This window comes from Papio anubis, chromosome 1, assembly GCF_008728515.1.
Source record: "Papio anubis isolate 15944 chromosome 1, Panubis1.0, whole genome shotgun sequence".
In the NCBI taxonomy this organism is placed as follows: Eukaryota; Metazoa; Chordata; class Mammalia; order Primates; family Cercopithecidae; genus Papio; species Papio anubis.
In genome coordinates, this window is record NC_044976.1 from 10,360,099 (window position 1) to 10,378,622 (window position 18,524).

General features: G+C 46.7%; 1 protein-coding gene across 2 annotated transcripts in view; it reads left to right on the plus strand.

Annotated features, from left to right (window-relative positions):
* Positions 1 to 18,524, plus strand: part of DISP3 (dispatched RND transporter family member 3) — a 57,878-nt gene that overhangs the window by 19,461 nt on the left and 19,893 nt on the right. For both annotated transcript variants that reach the window (XM_003891109.3, XM_031664396.1), the window contains exons 2-7: positions 950 to 2,045; positions 2,616 to 2,835; positions 14,576 to 14,712; positions 15,589 to 15,723; positions 16,538 to 16,698; positions 18,007 to 18,146. In XM_003891109.3, the coding sequence (XP_003891158.2) occupies positions 953 to 2,045; positions 2,616 to 2,835; positions 14,576 to 14,712; positions 15,589 to 15,723; positions 16,538 to 16,698; positions 18,007 to 18,146 (1,886 nt within the window). In that variant the 5' untranslated portion in view covers positions 950 to 952. The remainder of the gene's footprint in view (positions 1 to 949; positions 2,046 to 2,615; positions 2,836 to 14,575; positions 14,713 to 15,588; positions 15,724 to 16,537; positions 16,699 to 18,006; positions 18,147 to 18,524) is intronic.

Below are 18,524 nucleotides of genomic sequence, written 5' to 3' on the forward strand. Positions count from 1 at the left end.
GGAGTCCTCGGGTTGCCCAGCCCTGCCCTCTTCTGCCAGGCCCTCCTGCTGCTGCGCTCAAGTCTCTGGGAGGCAGATGCCCGGCCCCTGCCCATGCCCAAAGGTTTGATGTTGCTGGAGTTGCATATTAAGTGGCCTGAGCCTGACAAACAGTGGCTGCAGCTGCAGCACCCCATAGAGGGGGTGGGAAGCTACTGAGGGTTCTCCAAGAGTGCTGTGACAGGCACCTAGCCCTGGCACAGTTCCTGGGTAATGGCTGAGCATGTTACAGTCCCCAGCGGGGAGCAAGGAAATCTGCTTATGTGACAGATAACTAACATACTACACAGACTGCAGAGTACTTCCACCTTTGACTCCACAGTCGTACGAGGCAGCAATGGCCACTTCTATTTTATAGATGAGGACTCAAGTTCAGGGAGGCTCACTGCCTTGGATACTCAGACTGCCAGGACCCAAATCAGGGTTTGCCTCATTCCAAAGATCATGCTCTTTCCCTTGCACCCTGATACCTCCTAGAGGTACTTTACAGCTGCTCATTAAATAAGAGTGGTTGCAGTGGAGTCACATCTTACATTGGGCCTGAGTTCTAAAGTCAAAGGATGCAGCAAACATTAGAAAATTGTGTGGTCAATTTTTTTTTTTTAAATCCCTCCTCCCAGGAGAAACATCTTTTCTGTTTACAATTGTTCTGCGATTTTCCTTTTTTCTGTGGCCTTGAAAGCCAAGACCCAAAAGGGAGAGGTGACGGGCAAATAACAGGAATTTGCTTTGTGTTTTTCGCAGGTGGTTAAATTCAGTTGTGTTGATGCATGCTTGATGCCATTCCATTGCAGTATTAGTATTTGGTTATGAGTGGACGGGGTTGGTACCTAGGGCTGGGCGAACTGCACCACAGGGCACCTTCCCCTCCCTGTCTCTCTAGCCTGCTGACCCTCTCCCTCTCCTGCAGGCTATGGACATGGAGGATGACCCCTTGCTGCAGGATGTGTGGCTAGAGGGGCAGGAGGAAGAAGAAGCAACGGGTGAAGCCTTTCCAGGGGCCCAGAAGCCAGGGCCCCAACTTGGGGCAGGAGGGCAGTGTTGCTGGCGGCACTGGCCCCTGCCTTCCCGGCCCCCAGCCTCAGGCTTCTGGAGTACCCTGGGCTGGGCCTTCACCAATCCCTGCTGTGCTGGGCTGGTGCTCTTCCTGGGCTGCAGCATTCCCATGGCCCTGTCAGCCTTCATGTTCCTTTACTACCCACCGCTGGACATTGACATCTCCTACAACGCCTTTGAAATCCGCAACCATGAGGCCTCGCAGCGTTTTGACGCCCTCACCCTGGCGCTCAAGTCCCAGTTTGGATCCTGGGGGCGGAACCGGCGTGACTTAGCCGACTTCACCTCCGAGACGCTTCAGCGCCTTATCTCAGAGCAGCTGCAGCAGCTGCATCTCGGCAACCGCTCGCGGCAAGCCTCCCGAGCCCCGCGTGTCATCCCCGCGGCCTCACTCCGCGGCCCAGGCCTGTCCCGGGACACTTCAGCAGCCCAAAAGCCCACAGCCAATCGGAGCGGGCGACTTCGGCGTGAGATTCCACCCCTGGAGGATCTGGCAGCCAACCAGAGTGAAGACCCGCGAAACCAGCGGCTGAGCAAGAATGGGTGGCACCCGCCCAGCATCCCGCCCCCCGCGGCAGCTGCGGCGAATCAGAGCCGTGCCCGCCGAGGCGCCTCCCGCTGGGACTACTCTCGTGCGTATGTGAGTGCTAACACCCAGACGCACGCGCACTGGCGCATCGAGCTCATCTTCCTGGCGCGCGGCGACGCGGAGCGCAACATTTTCACCAGTGAGCGGCTGGTCACGATCCATGAGATCGAGCGCAAGATCATGGACCACCCAGGCTTCCGGGAGTTCTGCTGGAAGCCCCACGAGGTGCTCAAGGACCTGCCGCTGGGTTCCTACTCCTACTGCTCGCCTCCCAGCTCGCTCATGACCTACTTTTTTCCCACCGAGAGGGGAGGCAAGATCTACTACGATGGCATGGGCCAGGACCTGGCGGACATCCGGGGTGAGCTGCCAGGATGCTGGGGTGGGGCGTAGGTCCTGGTTTTATACAGCTCTTTATGGAGATTTGGCCCAGGCCCAGGCCCAGTCAGTCTGGAGCTGAGTCCTGGGCATAGCTGGAGGGCAAGGTGAAAAGGACTGGGCTGAGGTGTGAGGTGAGCGTGAGAGGGAACCGAAGAGGGAAGCTTGGATGCAGACCCAGGTGAAGGATGGTGGGGGTTCTGCTGTGGTCAGAGGTAGAGAAAGCGTGGAGTGGGGCTCGGGTATGAGGCTGGTTAGAGAAAGGCCAGGATGTGGTTATAGAGAACCAGGAATCTGGCCAGAGGAAGACAGGAGAAAGATTGGGGTTCAAGAAGACTGAGGTAGGGTTCGTTTTAGGTAAATTAGGAATGGGGCTTGAGGAAGGGTGGGGCAGGTTCAGAGAGAGGTTGTGGGACCTGGGGTGGAGTTTTGGTGGATGTGGACAGAGGGGAATCCTGGGAGGCAGGGCTGCAATGAGACTGGATGACCTTGAGGGAGGGTTGGTGGGAGTTGACCGGCTGAACTCTTGAGGCCCCCACCGCTGTCCTCGCAGGCTCCCTGGAGCTGGCCATGACTCACCCTGAGTTCTACTGGTATGTGGATGAGGGCCTCTCTGCAGACAATCTGAAGAGCTCTCTCCTGCGCAGTGAGATCCTGTTTGGAGCACCCCTGCCCAACTACTACTCAGTGGATGACCGCTGGGAGGAACAACGGGCTAAGTTTCAAAGCTTCGTGGTCACCTACGTGGCCATGCTGGCCAAGCAGTCTACCAGGTAGGAAGTCCAGCTGCATCCTGTGTGTGCATACCCATGTGTGTCCCAGGAAAGGCCTGCATTAGGACAGGACATTGATTTCCAATTGCCTCTTAATCTTAAACACCATACCTCTTTCCCTATTATCTTTTCCTTTGGACGTCTTTCTTTCCAAATCAAGGCAGAACCAAGTACATCCTTGCAGTCACTCTGACAAATAGAAGTCCCCTTTGCTTGATCAGTGCTATGGTTAGTGAACATGACAGCTTTGGGCCAGGTAGGAAATCTCAGACTCTGCCCTGGAGGTTTTGGGTATTGATTTTCTCCTGAGATGGTGCTCGAGGTCTTTCTGGAAAGAGTATTGGCCAGGGAATAAGGAGTTCCTCACTGTATTAGTCAGGGTTCTCAAGAGGGATGGAACCAGTAGGATAGATAGACAGAGGGATATGTGAGAGGGGATTTATTAGGGGAATTGCCTCATGCAATTATGGAGGCTAAGTCCCATGACACACCATCTGCAAGCTGGAGACCTTTGGATGCTGGTACTCTGGCTCAGTCCAAATTTGAAGGCCTCAGAACTAGGGAAACTAATGGTGTAATTCTTGGTTCGAGACCAAAGGCCTGAGGACCCCAGGGACTGCTGGCGTAAGTCCTGGAGTCCGAAGGCCAGAGAGCCTGGAGTTTTGATGTCCAGGGCAGGAGAAGAGTGTCCCAGCTCCAGTGGGGAAAGAGAGAGAGAGAGGAAATCACCTTTCTGCCCTTTTTGTTCTGTCCTGGGCCCCAGCCAATTGGGCGGTGCCCACCCTGGCCACTGACACACATACCAGTCTCCTGTGTGTGGGAAAACCCACACAGACACACCCAGAGGCAATGCTTTATGAGTTCTCTCCATATTCCTTAATCCAATCACAATGACACCTAAAATTAACCACACTTCCTGCCTCTAATACCCAGGGAGGTAATGGACAAGTCACTTCACTTCTCTGGGTGTCAGTGTTCCTATCGTTAAAATGGATAGCATGATTCTGGCTGCCCTCTGGAGTCACTAAGAAGAGATGAGCTAACAGATGTGACAGTGCTTTGGGGTGGAAGGTGCTTTGGGATGGTGTGCCCCAGAGTACAACTGGGTCCCTCCCCACCAGAACAGAGCAGCAGTCCTTCTGGGCAATAACTGCAGTGCTTTCCCAGTCCCCACCCTGATAAACCAGTCCCAGGCACAGGAGGAATCCTTCTGCCCAAAATACCCTCATTCCTTCCACTGTTCATCCTTTATATTGAGCAACTGCTGGAATAATCAGAGCTAATGTTTATTGAGCACTTACTCTGTGCCACACACTGTTCAAAACTCTTTATACATACCAGCTCATTTAATTCTCACACCAACCCAATGAGGTGGGTGCTGTTATGATGATCTCCATTTTATAGTTAAGGAAACTGAGACATAGCAATTAGGTAAGTCATCCACAATTTTAAAGCTCATCAGTAGTGGAATGAGATTCAAATCCCGACCTCACCCTTTGTGTTTTTGTGCCAGTTACTGCACTGGGAGCCTTCTCCCTGACTTACTTCTTTGTCAGGCAAGCTCCTATTCATCTATTAAGATCCAACTTGGGCAACATTGGCCAAAGGCTGGACTAAATGCTGATTACCTGCTATGGTTTGGATATGCTTTGTCCCCCCTAAAACTCAGTGCAGCTGTGTTGAGAGGTGGGGCCTAGTGGAAGATGTTTGGGTCATGGGGGTGGATCCCTCATAAATAGATGAATGCCATCTTGTGGGAGTGAGCTAGTTCTCACTCGAGGGAATGGATTAGTTTCCAAGAGAGCGGGTTGTTATAAAGTGAGGTTCCTCCTCTTGTTTGGTCCCTTTTGCCTGTTCCCCCTTTGACCTTCCTCCGTGTTACGATGCAGCACAAAAGCCTTCACCAGAAGCCAATGCCATGCCATTGAACTTCCCAGCCTGCAGAACAATGAACTAAATAAACCTCTTTTCTTTGTAAATTACCCAGTCTCAGGTATTCTCTTATAGCAACATAAATCAGACTGAGACGCTACCTGTTTCCATAGTCCCCTCTCTTCTCCCTAAGGGAGGCAGGAAAGAGCATACACAAACTTTGGAGTCAGATAATATCTTGGGTCCTGTCCCAGTTATTCAAATTATTGTGAGTTCTAGCAAGCTATTTCACCCCTCTGAGCTACAATTTTATCACAGTGTTTCTCACTCTGTCTTTCAATTGTAACTCACAGTGCATTCCTCCAATCAACAACATCAGCATCACCTGGGGCTTGTTAGAAATGCAGAATCTCAAGTTCTCTCCCAGGCCTGCAGTATTTTCAGGTGATTTGTTTGCATATTTAAGTTTGAGAGAGGTCTGGTTTAATTATCTGTCTCAATAGAATGTGAGTTTATTGAAGACTGGGATTGTTTCTGGTTCAGTTTCTATGGGCCGAGCCCCAGCACAAGGCCAGGTACCCCTTAGTAAGGATTTGTTAGGAGAGTGAATGAATAAATGAATGGAGATGCCTCAAGGAAAGGTACTTGGCTGTGTTGGAAAACTGAGAGGTGCTGACTATAGAAGGACTTTCATGGTTTTAGATACCAGTATTAACTCTGCCCAGATGTTTAGCTGCTGAGGCGAATCCCCTGCCCTTAGGGAAGAAGCCACTCTTTTCTGTTTTCTCCCATTAGTGGTGACAATCCTGTAGACTTGACTTTAGTGCTTTTGGGTGAACAAAATTCTTAAAATTACTCTATTATTGGTTACCCAAGAGATGGTAACATGTACCTTGACTTATAACAGAATAATATAAATAATCACTTTTATTGCTTTTAATACTAGAATCTTAGAATGTGTTCACTGCATTTATTGAGCTTCAATTTTTTGCATTTATGTTGCACGCATTTTAATTCTTAATACTTAAGCCTCATAAGACTGTTCTTTTATATTTATTCACATATTTACCTTTTCTGTTGGTGTTCATTACTTTGTATAATTTCATGTTTCCCTCTGGGATCATTTTCCTTGTGTCTAAAGAACTCTAGCATTTCTTTCAGTACAGGTTTGCTGGTGATAGAGTCTCTGTTTTGTTTGCCTAGTAGACATCTTTATTTTACTTTCATTTTTGAAGCATATTTTTGCTGGTATAGAATTACAAATTGGCAGTTATTTTCTTTTAATACTTTACCTGAAGATGTCACTCCATTGTCTTCTGACTTCCATCATTTCTGTAGAAAAGTAGGCAGTAAATCTTTTTTGTTGCTCCATTAAAAATTCTCTTTTTTCTGCTTTTGAGATTTCTTTGTCTTTGTTTTCACCAGTCTTACTGTGACGTATCTTGGTGTGTTTTCTTTGTGTTTGTTCTGTTTGGGAGCACAGAGCTTCGTGAAGCTGTAGGTTGATGACCATAATCAGTTTTAAGAATGTTCTAGCTATTATCTCTTCAGATTTGCTTCTATCTTGTTCTCTGTTTCCTCTTTTTTGCACTCTGATTACACAAATGTTAGATCTTTTCACTGAGCCCCATATGTTTTCAATGCTTTTTTTCTGGGTTTTATTTTTTTATTTTTCTTTCTATGCTTTGGTTTAGATATTCTAGTTCACTGATCCTGCTTTCTATTTGTTGTCTCTAGTCTGCCATTTAATGTCTATTGAGTTTTTAATGTTATTGTTCTGTTTTTCCTTTTTGGAAATTTCCATTTGAATCTGTTATAGATCTAAATGACTGGTGCAATTATTTTATTCATCATTTAGTTTATTTTGTCCACATTCTCCTCTCTGTTCTTAAACATATTAATTATAGTGTTTTAAAGTTCTTACCAACTTTTAATATATGGTTAACCTGCAGATTTGTTTCTGTAGTCTGTTCTTTCACTTGGTTTAGGATCATGTGTTCCTGCCTGTGGGTATACCTGGTGATTTTTATTTTTTTATTTTTATCTTTTTGAGACAAGGTGTCACTCTGTCATTAAGTCTGAAGTGGCATGATCATAGCTCACTGCAGCCTGAAACTCCTGGGCTCAGGTAATCCTCCCATCAGCCTCCTGAGTAACTAGGTCTACAGGCACGTGCCATCATGCCCAGCTAATTTTTTGTTTTTGTTTTTGTTTTGAGACAGCGTTTGACTATGTTGCCCAGACTGGTCTCAAACTCCTGGCCTCAAGTGGTCCTCCCACCTTGGCCTCTCAAAGTGTAACTTTTATTAAGTGATGAACATTATGTGAAAAACACACACACACAGAGGTCCATATGATGTTATTTCCCCCAGAGAGAATTTTTCCTTCACTTCAGAAGTCACATAGAGTCATGGCTGATCACCTTAAGCAGGCAGTGACCACACTGACAGTTGAGGATGGTTCGCAATCCTGGAAAGTCTCAGTCTACCTCTAGTTTGCCCTAGATTCTCTAGGATTTTCAACTGAGAGCTTGGTGTATTCTGCAGAGTCCTTTGCCTGGATAGGTTCCAAACTCTAATCTTTTATCTCTCAAAGCTGCTAAAAAAATTAGAACAAAGACAAAAATTCCACTCTGCTTTTTCCGAGGCTTTCTGCTTAGGTTTTTTGGCTTCAGGCCCCACACAGCCCCAGTCTCCTGCAGAAGTGCTGAGGGAAAACCTGGCCATGTGTTCTGCTGATCTGCAAGTGTCTGCCCAAAGCTCTGCTAGCTTATCTGACTCCCAGCCAAGTTTTTCAGCCTTCTGCCCATGTTTAGAATCAGCAAATGCCTCCAGGGTAAAAATGGCTGTAGAAGGGCAGCTTACCTTTCCTAGGTTCTTTCCTTTCTGGAGTCTTAGCCCTTTAGTTCTGATTACTTCAGCAACTCTCTACTGTCATCACAGATAGTTTCTGAATTTTAGTGGACATTTTAGTAGTTTTAGGTGAGGATACTGGTCTTCCATGAGCTATTTCTTTCAACTTGAGAGTAAAAGTATGGGCCTATGTCTTTTTATAATCAGCATCTAGCACAGGACCAAGAATCTAGAAGATACTCTATAAATGCTTTTCAAATTAGTGTGTGAATGAATAAATGATTGATTTTCTACTCTAATGAAAGGATACTTAACCTATTTAATTCAACAAAGTAGATAATCCAGAGATCCTTTCAACTTGGCTTTTAAAAGTCCTGTTTACATTTTTAACAGCTTTATTGAGGCATAACTGACATACAACCAACTGCACATACTTTACAATTTGATTAGTTTTGACATGTGTGTATACACTGGGAACCCCGCACCACCATCAAGACAGTGAATGCTAGCAGGGTACCATAGTTCATGCCTATATTCCCAGCTACTTGGAAGGCTGAGGCAGGAGGATCCTTGAGGCCAGGAGTTTAAGACCAGCCAGGGAAACAGCAAGACCCTGTCTCTAAAAACACGCAAAAATTAGCCTGTAGTCCTCGCTACTTTGGAGGCTGAGGTGGGAGGATCCCTTGAGCCGAGGAGTTTGAGGCTGCAGTGGACTATGATTGTGCTACTGCACTGTAGCCTGGGTGGCAGAGCGAGACCCTGTCTCTTAAAAAAAAAAGAATTGTCAAATTCGTTGGTATAAAATGATTTATAGTATTTCCCTATTATCTTTTTAATGGTTGTAGAAATTGTAGCGATGTCACCTTCTGTGTGTCTTCTTTTTTTTTTTTTTTTTTCATCATCAGTCTGGCTAGAAGCTTATCAATTTTATTGATCTCAAAGAACTAGCTTTTGGTTTCGTTGATTTTCTTTTCTAAGAATTAGACTTATTTATTTTTATTTTTTATTTTCGTGAGCACATAGTAGGTGTATATATTTATGGGGTGCATGAGATGTTTTGAAAGAGGCATGCAATGTGAGGTAAGCACATCAGTGGAGAATGGGCTCTCCATCCCCTCAAGCATTTATCCTTCAAGTTACAAACTCTTAAGTTATTTTAAAATGTACAATTAACTTATTATTGACTGTAGTTACCCTATTGTGCTACCCATTTCATTGATTTTCTCCATTGCTTTTCTGTTTTCTAGTTCCTTGATTTCTGCTCTGATCTTTATGATTTTTTTTCTTTGGATTATGTTACATTTCATTTTCTCTTGTACTACTTTCTTAAAGTAGAAGCTAAGGCCATTGATTTGAAACTTCTTTCCTAACAGAGGTGTTTAATGCTATAAAATTCCCCTTAAGTATGACTATTTTAGCACATTTCAAAATTTGGATATGTTATTTTCATTTCATTCAGTTCAAAATACTTTCTATTTTTCCTTTTGATCTCTTCTTTGACCCATGTATAACTTAAAAGTGTCTTAATTAGTTTTCAAATATTTGGGAATTTTTCAGGCTTTTTGTTGCTGATTTTTAGTTTAATTTCATGATGGTTAGAGAACATACTTTGTGTGATGTAAGTTCTTTTGAATTTATTGAGTCTTGTTTTATGGTCCAGTACATGGTCTTTCTTGCTGAATGTTCCCTGTATACTTGAAAAAAAAAGTTCTGTTTTTACGTGAAACGTTCTATAAGTCTTAATTAAATCAAGTTCATTGATTGTGTTGTTCATGGTCTTCTATATCCTTACTGATTTTCTGTCTAATTTTTCTTTTTTTTTTTTTTTTTTTTGAGACGGAGTCTCGCGCTGTCGCCCAGGCTGGAGTGCAGTGGCGCGATCTCGGCTCACTGCAAGCTCCGCCTCCCGGGTTCACGCCATTCTCCTGCCTCAGCCTCCTGAGTAGCTGGGACTACAGGCGCCCACCACCGCGCCCGGCTAATTTTTTGTATTTTTAGTAGAGACGGGGTTTCACTGTGGTCTCGATCTCCTGACCTTGTGATCCGCCCGCCTCGGCCTCCCAAAGTGCTGGGATTACAGGCGTGAGCCACCGCGCCCGGCCCTGTCTAATTTTTCTAGCAATATTGAGAGAGAGATTGAAACATCTATTTACAATCGGGGAGTTGTCTATTTCTTTTTTCAGTTCTGTTAGTTTTTACTTCATGTATTTTAAAGCTCTGTTATTAGCTATAAAAACATTTAGGATTGTAGTTTTGATGATCATTTTGAAATTATCTTCTTTGCCCCTAGTTATATTCTTTCCTCTGAAATTTACCTTATTTTTTATTAATATAACGAATCCAGCTTATTTTTTGATTCATGTTAGCATGGTGTATCATTTTCTATCCCTTTGCTTTTATCCTATTTGTGTCTTTATATTTAAAGTGGGTTTCTTGTAGTTAGCTAGGTCTTGACTTTTTTAAAGGTCTCTGGGTGGCTCACGCCTGTAATCCCAGCACTTTGGAAGGCCGAGGCAGGTGGATCACGAGGTCAGAAGATCGAGACCAACCTGGCTAATGGTGAAACCTGTCTCTACTAAAAAATACAAATGATTAGCCTGGCGTAGTGGCGGACGCCTGTAGTCCCAGCTACTCGGCAGCTGAGACAGGAGAATGGCGTGAACCCGGGAGACGGAGCTTGCAGTGAGCTGAGATCGCACCACTGCACTCCAGCCTGGGCGACAGAGAGACTCCGTCTCAATAAATAAATAAATAAAATAAATAAATAAATAAATAAGTATCTCTGATACTTTCTGCCTTTTACTTGGGGTGTTTAAGCCATTTACAGTTTAATATGGTTAGACTTAAGTATATTTTGTTCTATTTGTCCCATATGCTCTTTGTTTCCCCTTTCCTGTATTTTGCCTCTTTTGAAGTAATTGAATGTTTTTTATGATTCTATTTTATCTCCTTTGTTGGCTTTTATGCTGTAACTCTTTTAGTAGTTGCTTTAGCGTTTATAGTATACATCTTTAAATTATCACAGTGTATCTTCAAATGATATATCATTTCATATGTAGTATAAGAGCTTTATAACAATATACTACTATTTCTTCCCTCCTAGCCTTTATGTTCTTGTGGTTATGCATTTTATTTTAATGTATATTATAAACCCCACACTACATTATTTTTGTTTAAACTGTCAATTATCTTTTAAAGATATTTAAATAAATAATAAGAAAATTTTATGTATTTATGTCATTACTATTTTCATTGCTTTTTGTTTCTTTGTGTAGATCCATATTTCCATATTTCCATCTGTTACCATTTTCCTTCTTCCTAAGGACTTCCTTTAACATCTCTCTTAGGCTTAGCAGAGTGGCTAACACCTATAATCCCACTTTGGGAGGCCAAAGTGGGAAGATTGCTTGAGGCCAGGGGTTCAAGACCAGCCTGGGCAACATAATGAGACCCGATCTGTATTAGTTCCTTTTCACACTGCTGTTAAAGACATACCTGAAACTGGGAGGAAAAAAAAGAGATTTAACTGGACTTACAGTTCCACATGGCTGGGGAGGACTCAGAATTATGGCAGGAGGCAAACGGCACTTCTTAGATGGTGACAGTAAGAGAAAATGAGGAAAAAGCAAGAGCAGAAACACCTGATAAACCCATCAGATCTCGTGAGACTTATTCACTACCATGAGAATAGCACAGTAAAGACCAGTCCCCATGATTCAATTACCTCCTCTTTGGTCCCCCTAACAACACATGGGAATTCTGGGAGATGCAATTCAAGTTGAGATTTAGGTGGGGACACAGACATATCATTCCACCGTGGCCCCTCCAAATCTCATGTCCTCACATTTTAAAATCAATCGTGCCTTCCCAACATTCTCCAAAGTCTTAACTCATTTCAGCATCAACCCAAAAGTCCACAGTCCAAAGTCTCATCTGAGACAAGGCAAGTCCCTTCTGCCTATAAGCCTGTAAAATCAAAAGCAAGCTAGTTACTTCCTAGATACAATGGGAGTACAGATAGTGGGTAAATACAACCATTCCAAATGGGAGAAATTGGCCAAAACAAAGGGGTTACAGGGCCCATGCAAGTCTGAAATCCAGCGGGGCAGTCAAATTTTAAAGCTCCAAAATGATCTCCATTGACTCAGGTCTCACATCTTCACATCCAGGTCACGCTGATGCAATAGGTGGGTTTCCATGGTCTTGGGCAGCTCTGCCCCTGTGACTTTGCAGGGTACAGCCTCCCTACTGGGTGCTTTCATGGGCTGGCATTGAGTGTCTGTGGCTCTTCCAGGCACACAGTGCAAGCTGTCAGTGGATCTACAGTTCTGGGGTCTGGAGGACAGTGGCCCTCTTCTCACAGCTCCACTAGGCAGTGGCCCAATAGGGACTCGTTGTCAGGGCTTCGACCCCACATTTCCCTTCCATACTCCCCTAGCAGAGGTTCTCCATCAGGGCTCCACCCCTGCAGCAAACTTTTGTCTGGGCATCCAGGCGTTTCCATATATCTTCTGAAATGTCGGTGGAGGTTCCCAAATCTCAATTCTTGACTTCTTTGCACCCACAGGCTCAACACCACGTGGAAGCTGCCAAAACTTAGGGCTTCCACTCTCTGAAGCCACAGCCTGAGCTGTACATTGGTCCCTTTCGGCCACAGCTGGAGTGGCTGGGACACAGGTCACAGGTCAAGTCCCTAGGCTGCACACAGCATGGGGACCCTGCGCCTGGCCCAGGAAGCCACTTCTTCCTCCTGGGCCTCCAGGCCTGTGATGGGAGGGGCTGCCATGAAATTCTGTGAAATTCTCCATGTCAGAGAATGTTAATCCCCATGATCTTGGAGATTAACATTAGGCTCCTTGCTACTTATGCAAATTTCTGCAGCTGGCTTGAATTTCTCCCCAGAAAATGGGTTTTTCTTTTCTATTGCATAGTCAGGCTGCACATTTTCCAAACTTTTATGCTCTGCTTCCCTTATAAAACTGAACGCCTTTAACAGCACCCATGTCACATCTCAAATGCTTTGCTGCTTAGAAATTTCTTCTGCCAGATACCCTAAATCATCTCTCTCAAGTTCAAAGTTCCACAGATCTCTAGGGCAGGGGTAAAATGCCACCAGTCACTTTGCTAAAACATAACAAGAGTCACCTTTGCTCCAGTTCCCAACAAGTTCCTCCTCTCCATCTGTGACCACCTCAGCCTGAATTTTATTGTCCATATCGCTATCAGCATTTTGCACAAAGTCATTCAACAAGTCTCTAGGAAGTTCCAAACTTTCCTACATTTTCCTGTCTTCTTCAGAGCCCTTCAAACTGTTCCAATCTCTGCCTGTTGCCCAGTTCCAAAGTTGCTTCCACATTTTCAAGTGTCTTTTCAGCAGAGCCCCACTCTGCTGGTACCAATTTACTGTATTAGTCTGTTTTCACGCTGCTGATAAAGACATAACTGAAACTGAGAACAAAAAGAGGTTTAATTGGACTTACAGTTCCACGTGGCTGGGGAGGACTCAGAATCATGGCAGGAGGCAAAAGACACTTCTTACATGGGGACAGCAAGAGAAAATGAGGAAAAAGCAAAAGCAGAAACCCCTGATAAACCCATCAGATCTTGTGAGACATATTCACTATCATGAGACTAGCATGGGAAAAACCAGCCCCCATGATTCAATTACCTCTCCCTGGGTCCCTCCCAGAACACTTGGGAATTCTGGGAGATACAATTCAAGTTGAGATTTGGGTGGGGACACAGCTAAACCCTATCACCATCTCTACTAAAAAATAAAAAATTGGCCAGGCATGGTGGCATGCATCTGTAGTCTAGCTACTCAGGAGGCTGAGGTGGAAGGATTGTTTGAGAACAGGAGTTAGAGGCTATAGTGAGCTATGATCTTGCCATTGCACTCCAGCCTGGGTGACAAAATGAGACCCTGACTCAAAAAAAATTTAAAAATCTCTTTTAGTGCAGGTATACTGGAGATGAATTATTTCAGTTTTTGTCTATCTAAAAAAAAGTGTTCTATTTTGCCTTTGTTTTTGAAATGTATTTTTGCTGGGTATAGAATCCTGGGCTGACTTTCTTCCCACTATCTGCAAAGGATGTTGCTGCCCTGCCTTCTCACGTGCCCTGTTTTTAATGGGAAGCCTGCTGTGAGCCTTGTCTTTGTTCCTCTGTGTCTTTTTCTCAGGCTGCTTTTTAAGATTTTATTTTGGTCACTATTTTTGAGCAATTTGGTTATGATGTGCATGGTAGTTTTTTGTGCTTGGGGTTCATTGCTGAAGCTTCTTGTGTCAGTGGGTTTATAGTTTTCATCAAGTTTGGAAAATTTTCAGCCTCCTTTGGGGAGTCCAATAACCCATGGCTGCACTGAGGACTGGAAACTCTCAAAGCACTAAGCCAGGGTAAGCATAGGACTCATTGTGTTTCTCGTCTCTCAGGGATCATCCTTGGTTGCCTTGTTTCATGCATTTTCTTACATTTTTGTTCCAGTGAGAAGATAAATATGGACTCCATCTTGTTACTCCATCTTGGCCAGAAGCAGATGTCACTTATGTTTGTATTTTAAGACACAGTTTGACCAGCCTGGTTATGTTATTTTTTTTTAATTAAAAATAACTTGTGTTAAGCACACATTGAATAGCAGTGTAAAACTGAATATTTAGCAGCCAGTTTGAATTTAGAACTTGGCCATAGATGTGGAGAATTGGAAGATGACATAGAGCTGATTATAACTGATCATGATCTACGTAGAGCAGTGGTTCTCAACCTTGACCCTACATTTGAATCACCTGAAAGAGTTAAAGAGCACTGATGATTCAGACCCACCCCAGCAGTTCTGGTCTAGTTTGTCTGAAGCCTGGCCTGGACATCAGGATAATTGGAAGCCCCCAGGTGATTTTGATGTCCAGTGGAGGTACAGAGTCACAGGTGAAGTGGACAGCTCCTGATCCTCCTCCACGTGTTCACAGCCATCTCTAATCCTCTTCCTGTCGTTCTTCTCTCCACATCCTCCTTTCCCCCAGCAAAGTCCAGGTTCTCTATGGGGGGACAGACCTGTTTGACTATGAAGTGCGCAGGACGTTCAACAATGACATGCTCCTGGCCTTCATCAGCAGCAGCTGCATCGCTGCCCTGGTCTACGTCCTCACCTCCTGCTCAGGTAGAGCTTCTCTCAAGCCAGCCCCCTTCTCCCCTCCCAGGGTGCTCCTGTCTGCCCAGAGCCCGCCTTCTCAAGAATGCCACAGTACTCTTGAACCGAGCATGTCAGAGCTGAGGACACAGGGATATGCAAATAAATCATCTTTCAACCCCAAGCACGCAGACTGAGGCCTGGAGGCAGGTTGGGCTGTACCAGCCTGGGTCACACCCTCTACCCTGGGCCCCTGCGCAGTTGGACCTTTTGCCTGTTGACCATCTGTCTCCCGTTGATAGCCTTGTGTTGGGGAGCCTGGGGTATTGTATTCCTTTGTGGATTACTTTGTAGCCTATTTTGGGTCCCAAGTCAACGGCCCTCTGCCCCCTGATCACTTTTTCACCTCTGCGTGCTGCTAGTTGCTAGCGTGGACACTAGCTGCTGCTTACTCCTGTCTGTATACAGTAAGCATACTCTACTTCCCAAGCCGACAAACAATGGTAATACTTTCCAAAATGGGAAAGATATTCATCCGTGTAACAGATATTTACTGGGCACCAAACTATATGCCAGATGCTGTAAGGTGCCAGAAATCCAGACACAGTTCCTAGCCCCAGGTCATATGTGATGTTCATAAGGCTCTTGAGGTAAAGTCTGCAAAGAGGAGGACAGCCTGACCTACTCAGGGATGGCTCCATCTGCCACTTGGGCCTCCTGTCTGGTGCCGTCTTTGGACATGGAAAACTGAGAACTGGCCCTGTGCCTGTGCTGGGAACAGAGTCGTGAATGGTACCCAGGGTTGGGGGGAAGAGACAGGACCCAGCTGAGGTCAGGGACTCTAATGGGGCTTGTGTCCCATGAGGGTCCCCCCACCTTCTCCCTCGTGCCTCTTACCCTGCCCAGTGTTCCTGTCCTTCTTCGGGATTGCCAGCATTGGTCTCAGCTGCCTGGTGGCCCTCTTCCTGTACCACGTGGTCTTTGGTATCCAGTACTTGGGCATCCTGAATGGGGTGGCTGCCTTCGTGATCGTGGGCATTGGTGAGTCGCCTCTGTTGCCATGGCAGTGCGCCTCCCACATGGGAAGTCTGCCGCATCCCCTTTCTCCCTGGATACAAAGCCTGGCTTTCCTGGGGGCTCTACACAGCTCCTGCTGAGGCCTAGAGCCTTGGAGTGCGGGCTTAGAATGTGGGTGGTGGGCCAGGCGCGGTGGCTCACGCCTGTAATCCCAGCACTTTGGGAGGCCGAGGTGGGTGGATCACAAGGTCAGGAGATCGAGACCATCCTAGCTAACATGGTGAAATCCATCTCTACTCAAAATACAAAAAAAAAAAAAATTAGCCGGGCATGGTGGCAGGCGCCTGTAGTTCCAGCTGCTCGGGAGGCTGAGGCAGGAGAATGGTGTGAACCCGGGAGGCGGAGCTTGCAATGAGCCGAGATCGCGCCACTGCACTCCAGCCTGGGCGACTGAGCAAGACTCTAGCTCAAAAACAAGCAAACAAAAAAGAATGTGAGTGGTGGGCAGATCCTTGGCATAGGGTGAGTGGAGAGAGCAGGAAGATTTGCTGGATGGAAGTGAGGATGGTGGGAAAGGCCCAGGAAGTATGGGAAGGAGGCCAGGATGTGGGAGAAGGTACCTACGGTGAGGTTGGGGCCAAGGAGTGTGGTGGGTGGAGCTTGAACTCTTGGTGGGAGGAGCTAGTCAGAGAGGTCTCTCCACACTCTAAGCTGAGAAGCAGGACTCCTGCAGCCTGACCTCCCAGGAGGCCACTCAGACTTGGTCTAGGGCCAGGTGGGGCCTGATCCTGGAGACAGCAGAATGATGCTGAGCCTGGCCCGGGACTCCCTCCCACAGGTGTGGACGACGTCTTTGTGTTCATCAACACCTACCGCCAGGCCACCCACCTGGAAGACCCACAGCTGCGCATGATCCACACCGTCCAAACTGCAGGCAAGGCCACCTTCTTCACCTCCCTGACCACGGCAGCCGCCTACGCAGCTAACGTCTTCTCCCAGGTGCGGACCTGCCCTCCATTCCTGTCCTGGCCTCCCACCCGCCCGTGCATACCTAGGCCCTGATCTCTGTTCTTCCCACCACCGCTTGAGTGGCCATATAGCCTTCACCTCAAGGTACTTGCCTCATCTCTAGAGTTCATTTTTGTCACGAACCACCCATTACCCAAACTTAACAAGTGTGAATGTTATAATAATCCAGACGGCATTTATTAGGGATCCTCAGTAGTAGTAATCCTACTTCCACCCTGGAGAACATTTGGCAGTTTCCAAAGCTCTTTCTCATTTATCTTCATTACCATGGTACTTGACAAAGGTACCATTACCATCCTATTTTCCAAAAAAAACTTGACCCTTGAGAGGTAAAGTGGCTTCCTCAGGATCACACAGCAGATAAGTGAGAAGCCTGACCAAGTCCACGGCCATTCCCACTCTGCCTGCTTCTGGCTGTGTTTTCCTCCCTCGCGCTGACTTCCTCTTGCTGCCTCTGAGTGGGGCTTAGGAGAAGGCATTGAGCCCAGGCTGGGTTCTTGGTGTGGGAAGACAGTGAATTGGCCCAAGTCTTTGAGAGACTTTATGACCTGGGCTGAGTAGTCCCTCTGGAAACCAGTAGATGCTTTAGGATTATCCAGGTCCTTCTAGAGAAATCACTTCTGGAAGGCAGGCAGAGCTGGGTTCAGCTTCTGCTGTGTGACCTTGGGCAGGCTGTGTGACCTCTCTGAGCCTCGCTTTCCTCATGTGTGGATTATCCAGGGACTGAGATGCGAGGATGATGGTGAAAGTGTTTCACAGAGTGCAGGCTGCTCTGTTGGTGGTTACAGCTTCCTTCCAACTAGCACCTCCCTGTGTGGTCCCTGTCGTACTTCTGGAACATACCCATTGCTCCTAGTCCCCAGGGTCCCTGCCTCCTTCATGTGGCAGAATTCTCTCCCTCCCCCTCCCCACTAGCACATGGCTTGGTCCAATGGGATGTGTCTTCCTCTGTCCCCCATTCATTCGTGTAATGACAGCTACTGACCACTGCCTCTGTGCCAGGCTCTGTTCCGGGCAGTGGGCTGCAGATAGACAAGAGCCTCCACTCGAGGTGTGAATCCTTCCTGTGCTGCTGTGTCCCCTGTCCCCTGATACCAGCCCTTGGTGTCACCACCAGTGAGGCTGGTGGTTGGCATTCTGGCAGCCTGGGCCACCTCCTACTGCCTCAGTCTGGGCTGGATCTGGGATCCTGAGTGTCTCTGGCTGCAGGGGGGCACCCAGGCCCACTGACTCCAGGTCCAGCCAGCCCCACATCCCTCTCTTCCTTTCCATCACCAGATCCCAGCCGTCCACGACTTTGGCCTGTTCATGTCTCTCATCGTGTCCTGCTGCTGGCTGGCCGTGCTTGTCACCATGCCTGCAGCCCTGGGCCTCTGGAGCCTCTACCTGGCACCGCTGGAGAGCTCCTGCCAGACCAGGTAAGTCAGGCGGGGCCTCTTCCCAAGCAAGGTATCCACAACAGGCCTCTGTGAGCCACTCAGCGTACCACCCTCTCTTCCAAAAGCCTTCTGTATGCCCAGTCCTGTGCTAGGCAGGGAACAGGGAAGAAGAAGATACTTCCATCCAATAATTGCAATTTGGGGTCACCAGTGTCACCAGGAAGTGAGCAAAGCACTTTGGTCCAAGATCTGATGACATCACCGTTCACTTCCCAAAGAACCCTGGGAGCTGGGTTCTCTTGCTGTGCCCATTTTACAGATGAGAAAACAATGGCTCAGGGAGGTTTGGTAGCTTTTTCAAGGTCACCCATTTAGTAGGCAGTAGAGCCTGGATTTAAACCCAAGAACTCTGCCTCC